Raw genomic sequence first — 18,815 nt, 5'->3', positions numbered from 1 at the left:
TGTGAAGAGGGGGGATTCATAAGCTGAATCCTCTAAGAATCTCTGTGTGCATGGCAGCTTTGGCAGTGTTTTGTTGACCAACCATTATGGTAATTTCTTGGTTTCAAATAGGGCTGACTCGAGCAGCTCATATTGACTTTGGATACTCGTTATTTCCCTTTGAATTCGTTTTTGAAAAATTAATATTTAAAAAATACTAAATGGGCAATGCAATTCCATTTTTCTAATATTTTATTTATTACCATGGAACTTTGAAGGATTTTCAATCACAAGGCACCCAGTTCAGTTTTCCTCTTGTTTTCACATTTCACAAGATCCCTTCTTATTTAAAAAATGCATTCAGGATTAGAAAATTGTCATTGGAACCACTTGTATTATAATGTTGATTGTTGTACTTTCACATGTATTTCTCTAGACTTATGAGTGTCTATGTACATACTGCCTATTATCATTTCCCAACAGGCTTGAATAATGTTATGTTATGCTAATGTTTCCACAGAACCTGAGCTTGAGCTGAGCTTCAGGGTTCTGCATGTAAAGGGACGCCAACCCAAAATTGAGCCTACGGTGGACTTCACGGCGAGCCATTTTAAATGGCGCGTGTCCTCGCTTTGTCTCCTGGCTCCCATCATTCCGGAAAGTCAGAAGATGAAGCACCACGCGTTGGTGTTGATTTACAAGGAGCTGAACAAATACCACAAGAACAAATTTGTCTTCCACGTGTTTTTGGCCTCGAACAACGACTCTGAGATCAAGGTGATGAAGAAAAATGGACCAACGAGTCAGTAACGGGACGAGGTCCCTGGGTGTGATAAACAGATTCATGGATAGACGGACAGACTAGACCAAACTGGTCTAGTCTGTCTAAGATGAGCTAAGCTGTGCTAGACCAAGCTGGGATAAACTGGGCTAAAATGGGAGACAGTAAAATAGGCTGGACTGGGCTAGGCTAGACTGCACTAGGCTAGGCTAGACAACTCCGTTTAACATCCTCTCTTGAGGGTTCATCTGTCTCTCTGTTTCTGTGATTTGCTTTCTTGAAAATAACTAGCATCCCCCCTATGAATACCTCCCTCTCACTCTTCCTCCCTCTCTCCATCTCTGACCATTGGGTCCTGCCCCTCCTGTTCCTGTGTGTGCAGGCTATTAAAGAACAGGTGAACGAATCCAGGAAGAAATGCATCAGGATTTACATGCCGGCCAACTGTAGGCTGGAAGAGAAGTTCTACCACCTCACAAGCGAGCCAGAAAGGATTCTTGAGCCTCCGGTATTTGTTGTGCTGCCATTTATTCTTAGTGTTGTTTTGTGCAATATGGAAAGAGAAAGCATTGTATCTAACTGTGTTTGTGTGTGTACAGAAACTAGAATTCGTCACTGAAGTGTTAGCGCTGAAGGACTTTTCTGTAGCACGCTTCGGTGAGCGTCCTCCTTTCAGATTGTTTCTCATGGACTCGGACTGTGACGAACCTTTGTGGTCTGCTACTATTAACGAAGGTAACCAATGTACACAATTTGAATTTGTTTTGTGGTTTGCATCGTAAGACACATGACACATGACACTTTCTATGGCAAACCCTAGATGATTGGAACGGCGAGAAATCAAATCAATCGAAAATATTCCGGTTTCTTTCAAAGAAGTTCCAGGGGGCCAACAGCAGACGGAGAGGTACACTTTCTCGTCATGGTGTTGTGTTCTTTGGATCATTGTTGGTGTTTCATTCGGGTAGTAGGATTATTAGGCACGTTGAATCAGCCGACAAACTTTTATGCACGGTGAAAAAACTGCAGAAAGCGCAAGGCGCATCTCAACGCTGCTCTGAACCGATCCGACTGATTAGAGTTCACAAAGGTTTCCACAATGAAAGGTTCAAGCCTTCAGCTGCGCAATTCAGAAAACGTAGAGAAGATGAGGAAAGCAAAGCTTTCATTTGTTGCTGCTAGCTGCATGCTACAGCTACATGTTTTTGCTTGTAATCGTCTAACTTTATCTACTCTCCAACATTCTTGGATCCTCTGCCGATGTCCCAAGCTGCTGCAGAAGGGACATCTGATCTCCGATCTTCACCTCGCCTCTCCCTGGAGCATGTACGTTCAGCCAACTATTAGTGGTCTCTGTGTAATTTATAATCCACGACTATAATGTCACTATTAGGTGAGTGCAGCGCTCAACTTTTGTTCTTCTTAGGCTTTATTATTCTATATTCCCAATACTTTAGCACTCTACTCCTCCTACAATTTGTTTAGCTAGACACCATTCCAATCGTAAAATGTTCATATTTGCTTGGAATCATGCGCTGCTACTTTTTTAAAGATGCCATGACATGCTATTTTATGGATGCTTTAAAATAGGTATTAGTGGGCCACTAACACAGTATTCAAAGACGTTCCCGAAATTCAGCCGTGGTGCAGAGTTACAGCCACCCCGAGCCAGTCGCACATTGAGCTTCCCCCAAATGCGCTGTTTTGGTGTCTGTAGCTATAATGCAAATGAGGAGGAGCGAGGCGGGTCAAGGAGGAGGGTGGGGGTGTGGCCCTGAGCAGCTTGCAGCCACGGTACCATGCGCTCTGTTTACAGTGGATGTATCGCAATGGCGAGGCGCACACAGCCTTTAGCCGTGTTCTTTAAATATTCTAGAACACACGGGAGTCCTGGAGCTCTATATCTAAATAATATCATATTATGCATAGATATCTATATCATATAATATATATTATCACGGCCAAAAGCTGTGTGAGCCGATATTATGAATCTCAAACGACCGCGTTGGGTTCTCTGACGTTCCAGGTTCTTCCACGTCCATAACATTCTGAAGTAGACTGAACCGCGACATGGAGGAGAAAGGGATTGTTGCCGGGCAGCGCTCAGGCACCTCCGCCTCCTGCAGCGCCGAGGCGGTGGTCCCTCGGCAGCGGGAAGCGGGGCTCAAGCGGGAGACATTCGCGTCCAACAATCCCTTTCTCCTCCATGTCGTGGTTCATGTTCTTGAGGGAGTCAAAGCCAAAGTTCCTTCCCCCCAATTCATTCTCAACCATGGCTGAGATAACCCCCATTACGAGTCTCGTTGTAGAAATACCAGAGACGAGAGTCCGACGTGTTATGCGCCATAACACCAAAAGCAGAACGGTTATCCAAATAACAAGGAAGTAGGCCTATACAACAATTGCGTTACAGTCCTGGAGCTCTATATCTAAATAATATCATATAATACATAGATATCTATATCATATAATACATATTATCACGGCCAAAAGCTGTGTGCGATATTATGAATCACAAACGACTTTGTTCTCCGACGTCTCTGGTTCTTCCACTTTCACATCAATCTGAAGTAGACTGAACTGCGCGCTGCCTGCTGCCGGCTGCCCGCTGCCGGGCGGTGGTGCTTCGCGGCGGTGGTGCCTCGTGGCAACCGACTGCATGTCGCAGTTCATGTACTTCAGGGACTCAAAGCCCAAGTTCCTTTCCCCCAATTCCTTCTCAACCATGGCTGAGATAACTCCCAACAGTCCCGTTTTGGAAATACAAGAGACGTCAAAGAACCGACAAGAAACACTTGCGTTACAGTGTGTTTATTCACACACACACACACACACACACACACACACACACACACACACACACACACACACACACACACACACACACACACACACACACACACACACACACACACACACACACACACACACACACACACACACACACACACACGTGGCGCTCGCACGGTCGTGTCTCATTGGCGGGCCAAATTCTCTGGGCGGGCCAGGCAGAGTAAGGGGAGGAGCTTAGATGCTACGTGACGACATATGAAACCACATTCCAAATCAGCGCGCTTGAGCCTCCGTTTTTTCAAAGGCGAGCAGGACACCTAGTGCTCGTTTTACACCAAACGCAAGTTTTAGCCACTGGGTGACCATAGGCAGGCTAGGGGAACTCATATTTATGTTAGAAAACCTCATAAAGTGAGATTTTCATGCCAAGGCACCTTTAACAAAAATAATTCCGTTTTTTAAATATCCAACATTTTATAATGGAAGTCAATTGGAGGATGATAAACAATTTCAGACTACGTAACTTGGTCAATTTTTAACCATAAAACTTCGATCAAACTTTTAACAAATCAACACACTTGTATCTTTCAATATATCTTAAAGGAGAAATTTGGGTGTAAAATGGATCTGGGACTGGGACATGTTTAGTATGATAACGAGTTGGAATGTTCGTTTGGGAGCAAAAAAGCGAATGTAGACGCATTCTTAAGTTGGCTGTTTTTGGCCGATTCTACCAAAACGCTATAAACTTGGAACGATAGGGGCATGTCTCATGGTAAAAACTAAATCGCTCTTCTAAACCACTTACAAGGCTAGGAGTAGCCCGACACTGTTTTGGTAGTATAATAAGGGCCTTAACATACAAAACGAGGAATTGATTGTACAGATTGTTTATTAAAAAGGAAATTTTATACACACAATACCATTAGTAGTTCACCCTTCGACGCCATCAAATTTTTAGGACTCGATAAGTAGATTGGCGAACAACACGCAAGCTCTGTTTTCGCCAATCTACTCATGTGTCGGGCTACATCTAGCCTTGTAAGTGGTTTAAAATAGATGTCTCATGTCTCATGATAGTTTTTACCATGAGACATGCCCCATTCGTTCCAAATTTATAGCGTTTTGGTAGAATGGGCTAAAAGCAGCCAACTTAAGAATGCGTCTACATGTTCTTTTTTGCTCCCAAATGAACATTCCAACTCGTTATCATACCAAACATATCCCAGATCCACTTCAACACCAGATTTCTCTTTTAACAGGTTTTCGACCTAATTTATACAGTGAGGTGGCTATCACAAATGCTAACCATTTTGGACGTCGTGGAACCTAACGTCAATATTTTTTTTATGTGGCTAGAGGCTAGGTGCCTGCTCCATATCTGGTGCCCCGCCCAGCAGCACCACATCCAGCCCTCCAGCTCCCTCCAGGGCAACACAGGCTGCAGGACATCCAACATCCAGCACCACATCCAGCCCTCCAGCTCCCTCCAGGGCAACACAGGCTGCAGGACATCTAACATCCAGCACCACATCCAGCCCTCCAGCTCCCTCCAGGGCAACACAGGCTGCAGGACATCCAACATCCAGCACCACATCCAGCCCTCCAGCTCCCTCCAGGGCAACACAGGCTGCAGGACATCCAACATCCAGCACCACATCCAGCCCTCCAGCTCCCTCCAGGGCAACACAGGCTGCAGGACATCCAACATCCAGCACCACATCCAGCCCTCCAGCTCCCTCCAGGGCAACACAGGCTGCAGGACATCCAACATCCAGCACCACATCCAGCCCTCCAGCTCCCTCCAGGGCAACACAGGCTGGAGGACATCCAACATCCAGCACCACATCCAGCCCTCCAGCTCCCTCCAGGGCAACACAGGCTGCAGGACATCCAACATCCAGCACCACATCCAGCCCTCCAGCTCCCTCCAGGGCAACACAGGCTGGAGGACATCTAACATCCAGCACCACATCCAGCCCTCCAGCTCCCTCCAGGGCAACACAGGCAGAAGGTGAGTTGAGTTAATTGTATGTTACAGCTGCAGTTATGTAACTGATCAATATGGTCAATATGAACTAATCCAGACCCATTTTTGCTGTAATTCTATCAAATATTCACAATCAGTCATGAACATAGGTCTTGTACATATTCTTGTCCATTTTGCCACAAATTAATGCTAGGGAATCTATTCCACTATATGTTAGACCGCAACCATCTATATTTATTAAAGTTGTCTACAGTACACATACAATTTAGAATGGCTTATTACCATCAAAAACCATTGAAATCGTGGTTAGGTGGTTCCCAAACTCACGTCACGTATCATCAAGTCATTGTTTTTGTTTGTAATTCTGCTAATTAAAAAAACGAATGCATAGAAATCACTGGCTTGTATGTGAAATAATATATTTTTTCCAAACGTCTGAGGCTTGCCTGATTTAGCCAGTCTATCACTGACCATGTAAGACGCTGGCCCTGCCCTCCTAATAGTATCTGTGGCTGTTAGACATTTGTTGGGGTTAGAAAGTTGCCTCAGTTGACGCTCAAAAAACTCAAAAACCGTTGCTTGAGAGAAGGTTTCAAACAGTTATTAGACAAAACCTGTGCACATAGGACAAACTGTGGCTGAGGGAAGTCCTCACTCCCAGTCTAACTGAACCCCTGTGAGTCCCCAACCTCCCTGTCATTTTGGTGTTTCCCTGGGGCGGGGGTCTGGGGGTCTTGGGCTGCTTCGTCATCACTGTCCATACTGGTGGCAGCACCAGTAGAGCTACAGCAGCATCAGAACTGGTGATCATACCAGTATGACCTGAGGTGCACCAGTAGAGCTACAGCAGCATCAGAACTGGTGATCATACCAGTATGACCTGAGGAGCTGCTCCCACAGCAGCCCGGGCTTCATGTGTAGGACCAGTGCATTTTTATTTTGCCTCTCTGGGTGTGGGCTTAACCTCTTTAAGCCATTTATCCATTATTATAATTTTTCTCAAATAGGAGGTAAAACAAGCGTACATGTCCGTGATGAAGAGCATGTATAACGGGAATTTCGTTTTCCTTCGACATTTGTGCTAATTGCTAATGATCTTTAGAGTGTGCCCTAGCAAGCAAAACGACAATGAGAGCACGTGAGACAAAGCCAGAGAGTACTTCCATCACAATAGACCTTTGTGATCATTATTTAATTACTATTGAATCATAGTCTGGGGAAAATATAACGAAAGATCAACCTTAGTTTAGCCGATTCAAGGGTACAATTGTGGCTTTTGCAGGGCAGCGCCCCTCACTCAAGATGCCTTCCTGCTCACCTGCATGCAATTACCCGTAGGTGTGGTTTGGGCGTAACGTGCAATAAACCAATGAGTGCCAGCTCCCTTCCCCTTTAAGAGCCATGAGAGCATTTGAATCCGACGAGTTGATATTTTGACAGCGCGTTTGCAGTCTCCGATGAGACAGATGCACATGAATTTCAAACTTCAAATGGCTCAGTTTATGGCCAACTAATATGGCCTAATTCACAACTTCAAAATTCTGAGTCCTATTTAATGTGGTTCTATTTAATGATATACGCAATACATTATAAACATTATGTTTTGCGCATTTAGTTTGCGTTTGTTTAAACAGATGGACGCACACACATGCGCGCGTGTGTGTGTGTTACACACACATGCGCGCCCGCATTCATTCATTCTTTTTAACACTCACTCGCGGTAAAACAAGGTTTTCTCACGATCAAATCCTCATCAATCCTAAAAGTTATGGGCATGGACCCGATGTCTGTGTCAAGAAAATAGGAGCGTAATGAGTTATTCTTAATATATTTGATACTTTGTGTTGCTTATATCTTAAAATGATCATGGTAGAACATCTTGAATACTTTGATTTCAAAACACAGGTAAAAGTTAAGGTTAAGCCAGTATGCTAACACGAATGTGAAGCTTTCCCTCCAAAACTTAAAAACGTATCTAAGTTATAGGCCTACTTATAGATAGCTTTCAGTTGTCAATCTACCACACTTTGCTGTAGGTTACCGTGGTTGCCATATATGATAGGGGTTCAAATTCGGCAATTTATTTGAACTTGAGAGATTTGGCCGATCAGGTTCCGTTTCTTCTGCTGCTCGACAGGTGGACGCAGCGGAAGCAGTTTCTTTATACTTTATTCCACTTCAAGCAGCTGGCTCGATATCAAACACTGCATTAGGCCTTTAATAAGAAGTAGAGGAGACAGGAGAGTAAGAAGAGAGCAGGCTCATGTGAGAAAACGAGGAACCTGAACCAAATTATCAGGAGGCCTACCCAATCACCACCAATGGAGTCGTTTATTTGGATCTTTGTATTTAGGCCCTAAATAGGCTATTGGTTTTTAAAACAGGCCTACACCAAAGACAAATTGATATTGACTTCAACATTTTATATTTAATATTGCCTTTTGCATTCTGTTTCAGACTTAAGAAGGATCCGTTCGGAATTTGTGCAGAGAGTTTCCAACCCAGTTATCCAAGGTCTCCTGGATGACCTTTTTGAGCATCGAGTGTTCAGTACTGAGGAAAGGACGTCTGTGACTCAGGACAGGACAAACACAGTAGACCGGGCACGTTGGGTGATCGACACGGTGATGGCGAAAGGGGAGGGACCAAGTCGGATAATGATCGATTGCATGTTGAAGAGGGACAGGCACTTATGCATTCACCTGGGGCTGATCGCTTCTGATGCTATGGGTGAGTTGTAACTAGGAATGGGTTCTCAATAAGCCATGCCCACTCTATTTTTTGATAAGGGCCTAACCCAAACCAGACCACCAGTCTCTATATCCTTTCATCTCCTGGGATCCAACCATTAATTGTCATTTCAGGACATTTGTTTAGAATGCATATCCAAAGCCATCTTCCCTACTTTGTTGAAAAGTGGGAAATAATTATAATTTAAATACCCGAACATCACAGCAGCAGTCAAATGTTGTTTTTTTAATGGTAGTTTGACAATTTAATTTGTTGTTGGATGAAGCTTTTCGGGTATCAGTAACGTTGCAATGAAATCACTGTTCTTGTCTAACTCAAACAGATCTGAAGTGACCTGAGGAGGATAAACTGGCTTGATTCTTGTGGAATGAAGAAAGCCCCAACATTGTATACACTACATGTCCTGGATAAGAGGCATGAAATAAAAGATAGAAATAAAACATTTTATAAATATCTGGTTGATGTTTTTTCTTTCATTAACATGCTCTCTGTAACAGTGATTATGATTTTTGTTTTAGTTTTAAAGTACAAAAATGAAAATGTATATGCAAGGTGTTTTTCTTCATCAGGTCATAAAGGGAGGGGGGGCGGGGGGTTAGTAATTTATACTTCCATAGTGAGTAAGGTCTCGCTGCAGCCTGTAGGAGATGGACATCCAACGTCCAAATTCTGTCACGTGATTCCACTTGCCACCCCCACTAACGTCACTGCCTAATCGCGCGACAGAGCTTCATTCTCTTCTTGACTACTTTGCCAAGATGACAACGATGGCAAGTCACTTAAATTAATGAATGAAATAACCTAATTGTGATTGCAAAAACATCCGTTTGTGAAACGTGTTTTTGATGGGTACACGCCTTAAAGTGTAATTCCGGCGCAAATTGAACCCATGGTCTTTGTTTTGGCATGAAAAGTTGAAAACCCATCAACTAGGTGGGTTTCACGTGACGTCACGTTGCTGCATCGCGAATGCGCGAAATCCAGATGGAGGGCAGGAAGTGTCGTAGCTTCAGGAACTGTCAAGTGCCAACTGAAAACATGCTTATGTTTTGTGTAGTATACGCACTGGTGTATACGCGGGTATACGGCGTATATAATTGTATATATAATATCACGGCCAAAAGCTCTGTCCGCCTCAGGATGGCCGTAGCGCGGGGAGCTCTCATAGGGATTGGGCTTCTCGGTTTGTTTACCGGCGTTGCTATGGTTTCTGATCTTGTGTGTTCCAACGGTTTATTCGCCTTATTCACCTGGCGGCCATTTTAGCCCGTGAGGGGTACACAAACCCGGAAGTCGGACTCCGACGCATATGATCGATGGAAGATTTAGCAGCACAAGTGATGGATACATTTCAACAACTGTGCTCTCTGCCTTAATCTATCTACTAAAACAGGCAAGTTCTTTCTAGCCTGGCTAACTGCTAGCGATACGGAGACCGGGTTACAGCACCAGACATATCATAAAACGTACTTTAAAATTACGGCCAGGATCTCTTTTGATTTTAATAATCCATTCTCGACGTAGTCCCAGATCATTGGGGAAACGGTGAAAAGTTTGTCCTCTGTTCGATTTCTTCCTGTGTGATGAAGTGCATTGGGGAACACAGCAGTGAGGAGCCATTGCATCGCGTTGTGAAAACTCCCGGAAGTGGAAAGTGTACCCCTCAGGCTCCTACTTCCGTTCGAGGTGAATAAGGCGAATTAGGTTTGAATAATAATAATAATAATACATTTAATTTAGAGGCGCCTTTCAAGACACCCAAGGTCACCTTACAGAGCATATAGTCATCATACATTTAAAAAAAACAAAAAAACAAAACAAGACATTGTGTAAAAAATAAATAAATAAACATAAGCAATAATAAATAAATAAAACAAAAACAAGACAAAACAAAACAAAAAAACAATCAAAACAGTGATCAGTTAGACGTTGTGTGCGAGTTTGAACAGGTGAGTTTTGAGTTGTGACTTGAAGGTTGTAATGGTGTCTGACTGTTTTATGTGTGGGGGGAGGGAGTTCCAGAGCCTGGGTGCTGAACAGCTGAATGACCGGGCACCCATTGTAGTGAGTCGTGATGTGGGGATACATAGTAGTCCAGCAGAGGTTGAGCGGAGGGAGCGGGAGGGAGTGTATTCTTGGAGGAGGTCGCAGAGATAACTGGGGGCTAGGTTGTGGAGAGCTTTGTAGGTGAGGAGTAGGGTTTTGTATTGGATACGGTAGTGTACTGGGAGCCAGTGAAGTTGAATGAGGACAGGGGTGATGTGGTCGGTAGTATCACTTACCTACTTATGCGGTAAGTAGTATCACTTAAGTAGTATATTTAAGTAGTATCACTTCAGTCATTGGTATGTGCTCATTATACCACTGTGAAGGGGGTCGCCGGCCCTCCGCTGCATGTCGGGGCCGGACAACGCCCCTTAACAGTGGTGTACTAATAATAATAATAATAATACATAGGTTTGGGATGGAGTTCCAGAGGGTAGGGGCGGCAATGGCAAAGGCTCTGTCCCCTATGGTGCGGTATTTGGTCCTGGTGATGGGGATGAGGGTGTTGGCATCAGTGGAGCGTGTTCGGCGTGGGTCAATGGGGCGTTGGAGGAGATCTGACAGGTATGAGGGGGCAAGGTTGTTTAGGGCTTTGTAGGTAGTGAGGAGGATCTAGAAATGTATGCGTTGTTTTACCGGAAGCCAATGAAGTTGACGTAGGACGGGAGTGATGTGTTCTCTGGAGGGAGTGTGGGTGAGCAGATTATAATTTCAGTTTTATTGCTGTTGAGTTTGAGGAAGTTGTGGTTCATCCAGGTTTTTATGTCGGTGAGGCAGTTGGTGAGGGTGGAGAGAATAGCTGGAGTGATGGTTTTGGGGGTGATGAAGAGTTGAGTGTCATCGGCATAGCAGTGAAAGTGAAGTCCATGGCGGCAGATGATGTGGCCAAGTGGGAGCATATAGAGGATGAAGAGGATGGGGCCAAGCGCTGAGCCTTGGGGGACTCCGTGTGAGGCAGGGGTGGTGGGGGATTTGTGGTTGTTTATGGTAGGGCTGCTCGATTATGGGAAAAATCATAATCACGATTATTTTGGTCAATATTGATATCACGATTATTCAAACGATTATTTTTGAGTTTGAAAGCATGCATTTATTGACACAATCAATTATGACATAGAAACATGCTCTCACACTCCCCCCTCATGGAGGCAGGGGAAGTGCTTGCCTCCAGTCTCTTTCACAGCCGTTTTTATGTAAGGTCAGGCTCAGCCATTCTAAATAGGTTCTACACATACGTGAAATAATACATTCCCTATTTAATGTCTAGAGAACAACGGTCCCAGCATTTCTCCATAGCAAAGTTAAAAGTCACAAAGCCATAACAAACACATGGCTAATAAAAATCATATTGTTGTTAAACATAAATACATATACAAGATGTACTTGGCAGTTCTGCCCAGTGATGTTGATAGGTTTTCAATGTAGTGAGTCCCCGGGACCCACAGGTGGCGAGTTGGGTGGGTCCCTGAGAAATTCAATGGGTCCCGACTCCCCAGTTTAAAAAATGTGTTTCTTTTTTATTATTATTCTATTTCTTAAATTAAATTAATAGTGTTAAACTCCTTGATGGTGGTATGATATGGTTAGAGCTGGAGTACTCAACCGTTCATGTTTAACACTAGAAACGCCGGGCCATTTTTACTTACTCCTAGCGCCGCAAGAGGGGTCAAATGACCCCTAAGTCATTTTAATGAGAGGCTGTGCATTTGCACATAATGATCACTAGGTGGCGCCAATGAGCTATTACCGCGCGAGCGCCACATTTGTGTGTGTGTGTGTGTGTGTGCGCGCGCGTGTGTGTGTGTGTGTGTGTGTGTGTGTGTGTGTGTGTGTGTGTGTGTGTGTGTGTGTGTGTGTGTGTGTGTGTGTGTGTGTGTGTGTGTGTGTGTGTGTGTGTGTGTGTGTGTGTGTGTGTGTGTGTGTGTGTGTGTGTGTGTGTGTGTGTGTGTCACAAGCCTAGTCCTCACGATTTTGTCATAAATGTACATATATTCAATCAGAAGGATTGCAAAAAAATCCTGTTTGATTTGCTCATTCGACACGAATGAGCACAGCATCGAGCAGTGGAAACGTGGGGTTATTTACTATGAAGTTCGTATTTTTAATTGTTGAAATGAAATCAGCGGTGACGAGTTGTTTTGGTAGCGGCTAAATTAGCATGTCGCGATACTTTGTACAGGGGATCACGTCTGCGCCGACTCGCCGAGTAGATGCGCAGAGGGTTGAAACCATAGTTGAAACAGCGCTTGTCCGATCTGCTCACAAGAAGGTTTCTTTGGCCAGTTACTGTGATTAAACACGAGTTGTTTAATGTTCACAATGTATAGTTTTTCATGGGGAAAATGAGATGCGTCCCCGGGACGCATGGATAGTGAGTTTAGTGCGTCCTTTCAGATTTTAATGCGTCAGGGACGCAGGACGCGTACCTAGCAACATCACTGACTGCCTTAAAGAACTCTTAGTTAAAGTCTGCTATAGGAGCTTGTTATCGTTCATCAAACTGTAACGTTACTGAAACTTTAATATTCCACACGGTAGGTCTACTCCAACATGTCTGTCAACAGTCGATGCTGTTGATTGGCGGTTCACTGGCATGTCCCGCCTCCTGCCAACGGCATACTTCCTGATGCAGCACGCCTGTTAGATTGTACTCCCTCTCGCCGCGTTGAATGCTTTCGCATGCGCGTCTCTTTCATAAACTTTCATAAACTCTCTAGGCCTACTGTAAAACGGAAAATGTCAATTAATCGTTTCAACTCGATTATACGAGTTTGGAGATCGTTTGACCCCAAAATCGATATCGCGATCGAAATTCGATTAATTGCACAGCCCTAGTTTATGGCGATATAGTGAAATCTTTCTGACAGGTATGAGTTGAACCAGGAGAAGGCGGAGTCGGTGATGCCTAAGGATTCCAGGCGGCTGAGGAGGATGGAGTGGTTGACGGTGTCGAAGGCAGCACTGAGGTCCAGGAGGAGGAGGATGGTGATGGAGCCGGAATCAGAGGAGAGTAGGAGATCGTTTGTGACTTTGATTAGTGCTGTTTCAGTGCTGTGGTGGGTTCTAAAGCCGGATTGGAATGTTTCATATAGGTTATTGGAGAGGAGGTAAGTCTTGAGTTGAGTTGCGATGGCTCTTTCCAGTAATTTTGAGATGAATGTGAGGTTGGAGATGGGTCTGAAATTGTTGGGGTCGTCAGAGTCAAGCCCAGGTTTTTTAAGGAGAGGGGTGATGGCAGCAAGTTTAAGAGGAGGGGGGACAGTGCCAGAGGTAAGGGAGGAGTTGATGGTGTCAGTGATCAGTGGGGCGAGAGAGGTGAAACAGGCTTTGACGGGTTCAGAGGGCATGGGGTCCAGGGGGGAGGTGGATGATTTCATGGTGGAGAGTATTTTGGAGAGGTCAGCAGTGGTTATCGGTGAGAAGGTAGAGAGCCGGTGGTCTGAGGATGAAGGAGGTGTGGGTTCGGGGACCGGGGTGCAGGCAGAGGAGGTAGAGAGCCGGTGGTCTGAGGATGAAGGAGGTGTGGGTTCGGGGACCAGAGGAGGCAGAGGAGGTAGAGAGCCGGTGGTCTGAGGATGAAGGAGGTGTGGGTTCGGGGACCGGGGTGGAGGCAGAGGAGGTAGAGAGCCGGTGGTCTGAGGATGAAGGAGGTGTGGGTTCGGGGACCAGAGGAGGCAGAGGAGGTTGAGAGCCGGTGGTCTGAGGATGAAGGAGGTGTGGGTTCGGGGACCGGGGTGGAGGCAGAGGAGGTTGCAAGCTGGTTGTGGATGTTTTCTATTTTGGAATTGAAAAATGAAATGAGGTTGTTGTTGTTTCTCCCGGGTGAATGAGGATGAAATGTTGTCGGGGGGCTTGAGGAGTTTATTTATGGTGGAAAACAGGGTGCGTGGGTTGGAGGATCCAGAGTGAATGATGCCAGAGTAGTATACTGAACGGGCTTTGTTTAGTGCTGATTTGTAGAGGTTTGTGTGCTCTTTGTATGCGAGGGCGTGTACTGTGAGACCGGTTTTCTTGTGGAGACGTTCTAGTTGTCGCAGTTTTTTTTTTAATTTGTGAAGTTCCGGGGTGAACCAGGGAGCCGAGTGAGTAAAGGTGACAGTTTTGGTTTTTAGGGGGGCCAGTTTGTTGAGGGATGAAGACAGTGGGCTGTTGTAGATGTTGACGAGGTCCATGGGGGTTGGACTTGCAGGAAAGGTGAGGCTGGAAAGAGTGTTTGATATGCAGGTGGAGAGAGAGACTGGGCAGATAGATTTAATGTTGCGGAAAGTGATTGTGCGGACCTGTTTGGGTTGGGGGGCGGGAATGTCAATGACAAGTGTGATGGCCAGCTGGTCAGATATGGAGAGGTCAGTGCTGGAGATATTGTGGATGTGGAGGCCAATGGAGCAAACCAGGTCTAAGATGTGTCCGCGGTTGTGGGTGGGAAAGTTGATGTGTTGTGTGAAGCCGAGGCAGTTGATAAGGTCCAGAAAGTCAATTTTTACAGTCCCGGGGAGTCAATGTGGCAAGCCCCAAAGTTCCTTTCCAGTGGTCAGAGAAGTGTCAGTTTGCTTTTGAGGCCGCAAAAGCTCTTCTCTGTAGTGCGCCTGTATTTGCTGCCCCCGAATTTGTGCGTCCCTTTAAGCTGGAGGTGGACGCCAGTGCGCTTGGCGTCGGTGCGGTGCTTCTGCAGGAAGATGAGCGTGGTATCGACCATCCAGTCTGCTATTTTTCTAAAAAACTCAAAAGGCACCAGCTCCATTACAGCACTATCGAAAAAGAGGCGTTGGCCTTGCTACTGGCGTTACAACACTTTGAGGTGTACCTTGGGTCTAACCCTGAGCCAACCGTCGTTTTTTCTGATCACAATCCGCTCGTGTTCCTAAATAGAATGCTCTTCTTCCGTTCCCAACTAACCTACATTGGCCGAAGAGTGTGTGGCCTCTTCTACTACAGTGTAAGTTAGTTGGGAAAGCACAGGAAGTGTGCAACTCTCTGTCCATTGAAGACAGCCTTGATTATGACACCGTTAAAGCCACTGTCCTTCGAGCCTATGAACTACTGCCAGAAGCATACAGGCAAAAATGTAGGAATTGTGGAAAAACTGCCAATCAGACATATGTTGAGTTTGCACGGGCGAAGAGCATTCTATTTGATAAATGGTGCCAGGCCAGTAAGGTAGTAACTTTTGATAATTTGCGAGAACTCATTGTGCTGGAGGAGCTACTATAAATGGCCGCAGCTGGAGACAATCACTCTCCTTCTCTTGACCCTGCTCCCAACTGCACCAGGCTTTATCATGTGGCATTGTATTGTATTGTGTTGTGATGTGTTAAAACTTTAGCAGTCCAGGTAATCGTAGGGGTGAGTAGCTTGTTTGGTTTATCTTTTGATTTTCTCCTGTTTATCACGTAGGGAGTCAGTGAGAATCCTGTAAACTTTGTTTTCTTTGGTTTGTTGGTTAGGCAAGTTAGTTTTGAGTTAGATTGTTTTTGTTTGTTGTTTTGGCTATGCTCACCCTGAGGCTCCATCAGTTGAATAAATTAACTTAAGCTGGACTGCAGCCCTGTGTGCATGGTCGTCCTTGGGAGTGGGGAAAAGAAGGGAGCACCGTTTGTGATGTCCGGTTCCCCTAGGCCGGTCGTGACAGAGGGGAACACAAACCCATAATGTAGTCACTACACCAGCCCCCCCAGTGTTCACCTCAATACTCAAAATCCCCGCAGCGCGGAGGGCGTGTGGCCCGGCCCCTACGACTGTAGGCAAAGTCAGGAGGTGCGGGAGGAGGCGTGACATCGTCCATCACATCCTCTTGTTGGGCGGGGCGGGGGGCAGCGACGACCCCCAGATTCTCTGCCGCCGCCGCCCACAGCTCCGAAGTAAACTGCGGGCCACGGTCAGAGGAGAGGTCAGCAGGAGTGCCGTAGCGGGGGAGACCCACACCGCGATGAACGCCCGGGCCAGGTCGGGGGCTGTCGTTGAGGAGAGCGGGACTGCCTCCGGCCAGCGCGTCGTCCTGTCCACCATGGTAAAGAGGTAGGTGAAGCCGTGCGAGGGGGGTAGGGGTCCCACCAGGTCCACGTTGACATGGTCGAACCTCCGCTCGGGCACCGAGAAGTGTTCCAGGGGGGCCTTGACATGGCGATGCACCTTGGCGCGTTGACAGGCAGTGCAAGTGTCGACCCAGGCCCTCACATCCCTCTTGAGCCCGTGCCAGATGAAATTCTCTGACACCAGCCGTGAGGACGGTTTCCTACCTGGGCGAGACAAGCCGTGTACCGCCTCGAAGACGGGGCGTCTCCAGTTGGCGGAGACTACAGGCCTTGGCTGACCCGTGGAAACGTCGCACAGGAGCTTGGCAAGGTGTATACGTGAGTGAGTGAGTGAGAGAGAGAGCGCGAGCAGGAACGTGAGTAAGAGGAGAAACCGTCAGTGGGGGCTGAACAGAGAGGTGAGCGAAAGAGAGAGAGAGAGAGAGAGAGAGAGAGAGAGAGAGAGAGAGAGAGAGAGAGAGAGAGAGAGAGAGAGAGAGAGAGAGAGAGAGAGAGAGAGAGAGAGAGAGAGAGAGAGAGAGAGAGAGAGAGAGAGAGAGAGAGAGAGAGAGAATGAATTTGCACTGTACTGAATAGATTATTTGTGTGCTTGGATGTATGAATATAACCTGTGGCCCATTAATGACCCCTGTTTTGGAACAAATCATAGAACCACCAATGGGGTCGGTGACTCTGTGGTTCTGTATGTCGCGGCAACCTTGGAGACTCTCCAACGCGTCGTAGCGCCATGTGATATGGATCAGTAGATCTTGGTACACAGAGTACTGGTGAAGCACGGGTTGGTCCAGAGGGAGAAAGTGAGAGAGGAATGTAAAGAATGCAAAAAGGGCGGACGCGGACCGACCCAGAGGTAATAAATCAGCGGAGAGCTCTGTATGGGAGTAGTAGAGGTACATGGGGATCACTGGATTTAGGAATAATTATCTAGACTCCATAACATGAACAATTAGCATTAAAAGTTGCCTGCACACTGCACGTCCATTTGAAAAAGTTGTATACACCAGACTAATTAAGTTCCTAGACAAATTTAATTTTCTTGACTCTTCTCAATATGGCTTCAGGAAAAAAAGAACTGCATCGAGAGGCTTTAAAGATGGACTATGGCAGCACTCCGATTCGCCAGACTCCGAGTGGAGGCGGTGCAGCAGCCATGGTGCAATCCATATCTGATGGAGGTGGCTTGTACAGAAACATGGACAGACTGACTGCATCGAAACCGGCCACCATAGTCCCATGTGACAGCGTGCCTATCGGACCGCACCAGACAAGCGAGAAGAGATAGACAGGCAGGTGGCGGCCCTGCTAGCTGATGATTGATGATTGAGGAAAGCTGTAGCCCCTGGGCCTCGCCTGTCGTCCTGGTGAGGAAAAATAATGGGGAGTGGAGGTTTTGCATTGATTATCGTCGCTTGAATAGTATAACCGTCAAAGATTCTCATCCTCTTCCCAGGGTGGATGAAACCTTGGATGTGCTAGCTGGCTCCCGGTGGTTCACCACCCTGGATTTCACAAACGGTTACTGGCAGGTGGAGGTTGCTGAGGACGACAGGGAGAAAACTGCCTTCACCACCGGCAGGGGTCTCTATCAGTGGCGGTCGATGCCAGTGGGCCTCACTAACTCACCTGCAACATTTCAGCGCATGATGGAGCTGGTGCTAAGAGGGCTTCCCTGGCAGGTGTGCATGGTTTATCTCGATGATGTGCTGATCTACAGCCCCACCTTTGAGGGACATCTTTCCTCTCTGCGTGAAGTGTTTTCCAGGATTCAATCAGCAGGCCTCAGGTTAAACCCTAAAAAATGTCATCTTGCCCAAAATCAGGTGGTGTTCCTCGGCCATGTTGTGTCCCGTCATGGCCTGCAGCCAGACCCTCGAAACACAGACAAAGTCAGAACGTAGCCCACACCAAAGACTCAAAGTGTGACTCTCAAAGACTGACCGAGGTGAGAGCATTTGTGGGTCTTTGCTCATACTATCGATTTTTTATCGAGGGCTTTTCCCGGCGTGCAGCTCCTCTGCACCGCTTAACATGCAAAGACACACCGTTCCAGTGGATAATGGAATGTGATGGAGCCTTTGAATGGGAGGGATTTGATTGAAGGGAGTACTTTCATCCGCCCCAATGCCAGACTTCCATGTTCCCTTTAAAGTGTACACAGATGCCTCCATGGATGCCGTGGGGGCCGTGTTGGCTCAGGACAGGGAAGGGCTGGAGAGAGTGCTGGTGTATGCTAGCAGGTCGCTGGCTCCCACCGAAAAGTGATGGTGTACATTCGACAGAGAGTTATGGGCTGTGGTGTGGGCTGTACGCCAGTTCAGACACCACATTGGATCAGCTGCTTTCACCATTATAACTGACCATAAGCCTCTGCTGGGTCTTCGCAGCATGTCGATCGACAAGGACCCCACCAGAAGGAGAGCGAGATGGGTGTTAGAACTCAACC

General features: G+C 46.5%; 2 protein-coding genes across 2 annotated transcripts in view; both read left to right on the top strand.

The window, feature by feature from the left end:
• LOC130406731 (uncharacterized) overlaps positions 1-18,815 on the top strand; it is a 144,315-nt gene that overhangs the window by 32,218 nt on the left and 93,282 nt on the right. The gene's annotated exons all lie outside the window — the stretch shown is intronic.
• LOC130406740 (uncharacterized) lies at positions 1,945-8,723 on the top strand. The gene is made up of 4 exons (XM_056612434.1): positions 1,945-2,086; positions 4,913-5,567; positions 8,001-8,273; positions 8,617-8,723. Exons 1-4 carry the CDS (start codon positions 2,021-2,023, stop codon positions 8,625-8,627), a joined length of 1,005 nt encoding a protein of 334 aa, XP_056468409.1. The 5' UTR covers positions 1,945-2,020; the 3' UTR covers positions 8,628-8,723.

The sequence above is a fragment of the Gadus chalcogrammus genome, chromosome 16 (genome assembly GCF_026213295.1).
Source record: "Gadus chalcogrammus isolate NIFS_2021 chromosome 16, NIFS_Gcha_1.0, whole genome shotgun sequence".
Classification (NCBI taxonomy): Eukaryota; Metazoa; Chordata; class Actinopteri; order Gadiformes; family Gadidae; genus Gadus; species Gadus chalcogrammus.
This window is presented reverse-complemented; position numbering and strand designations above follow the sequence as displayed.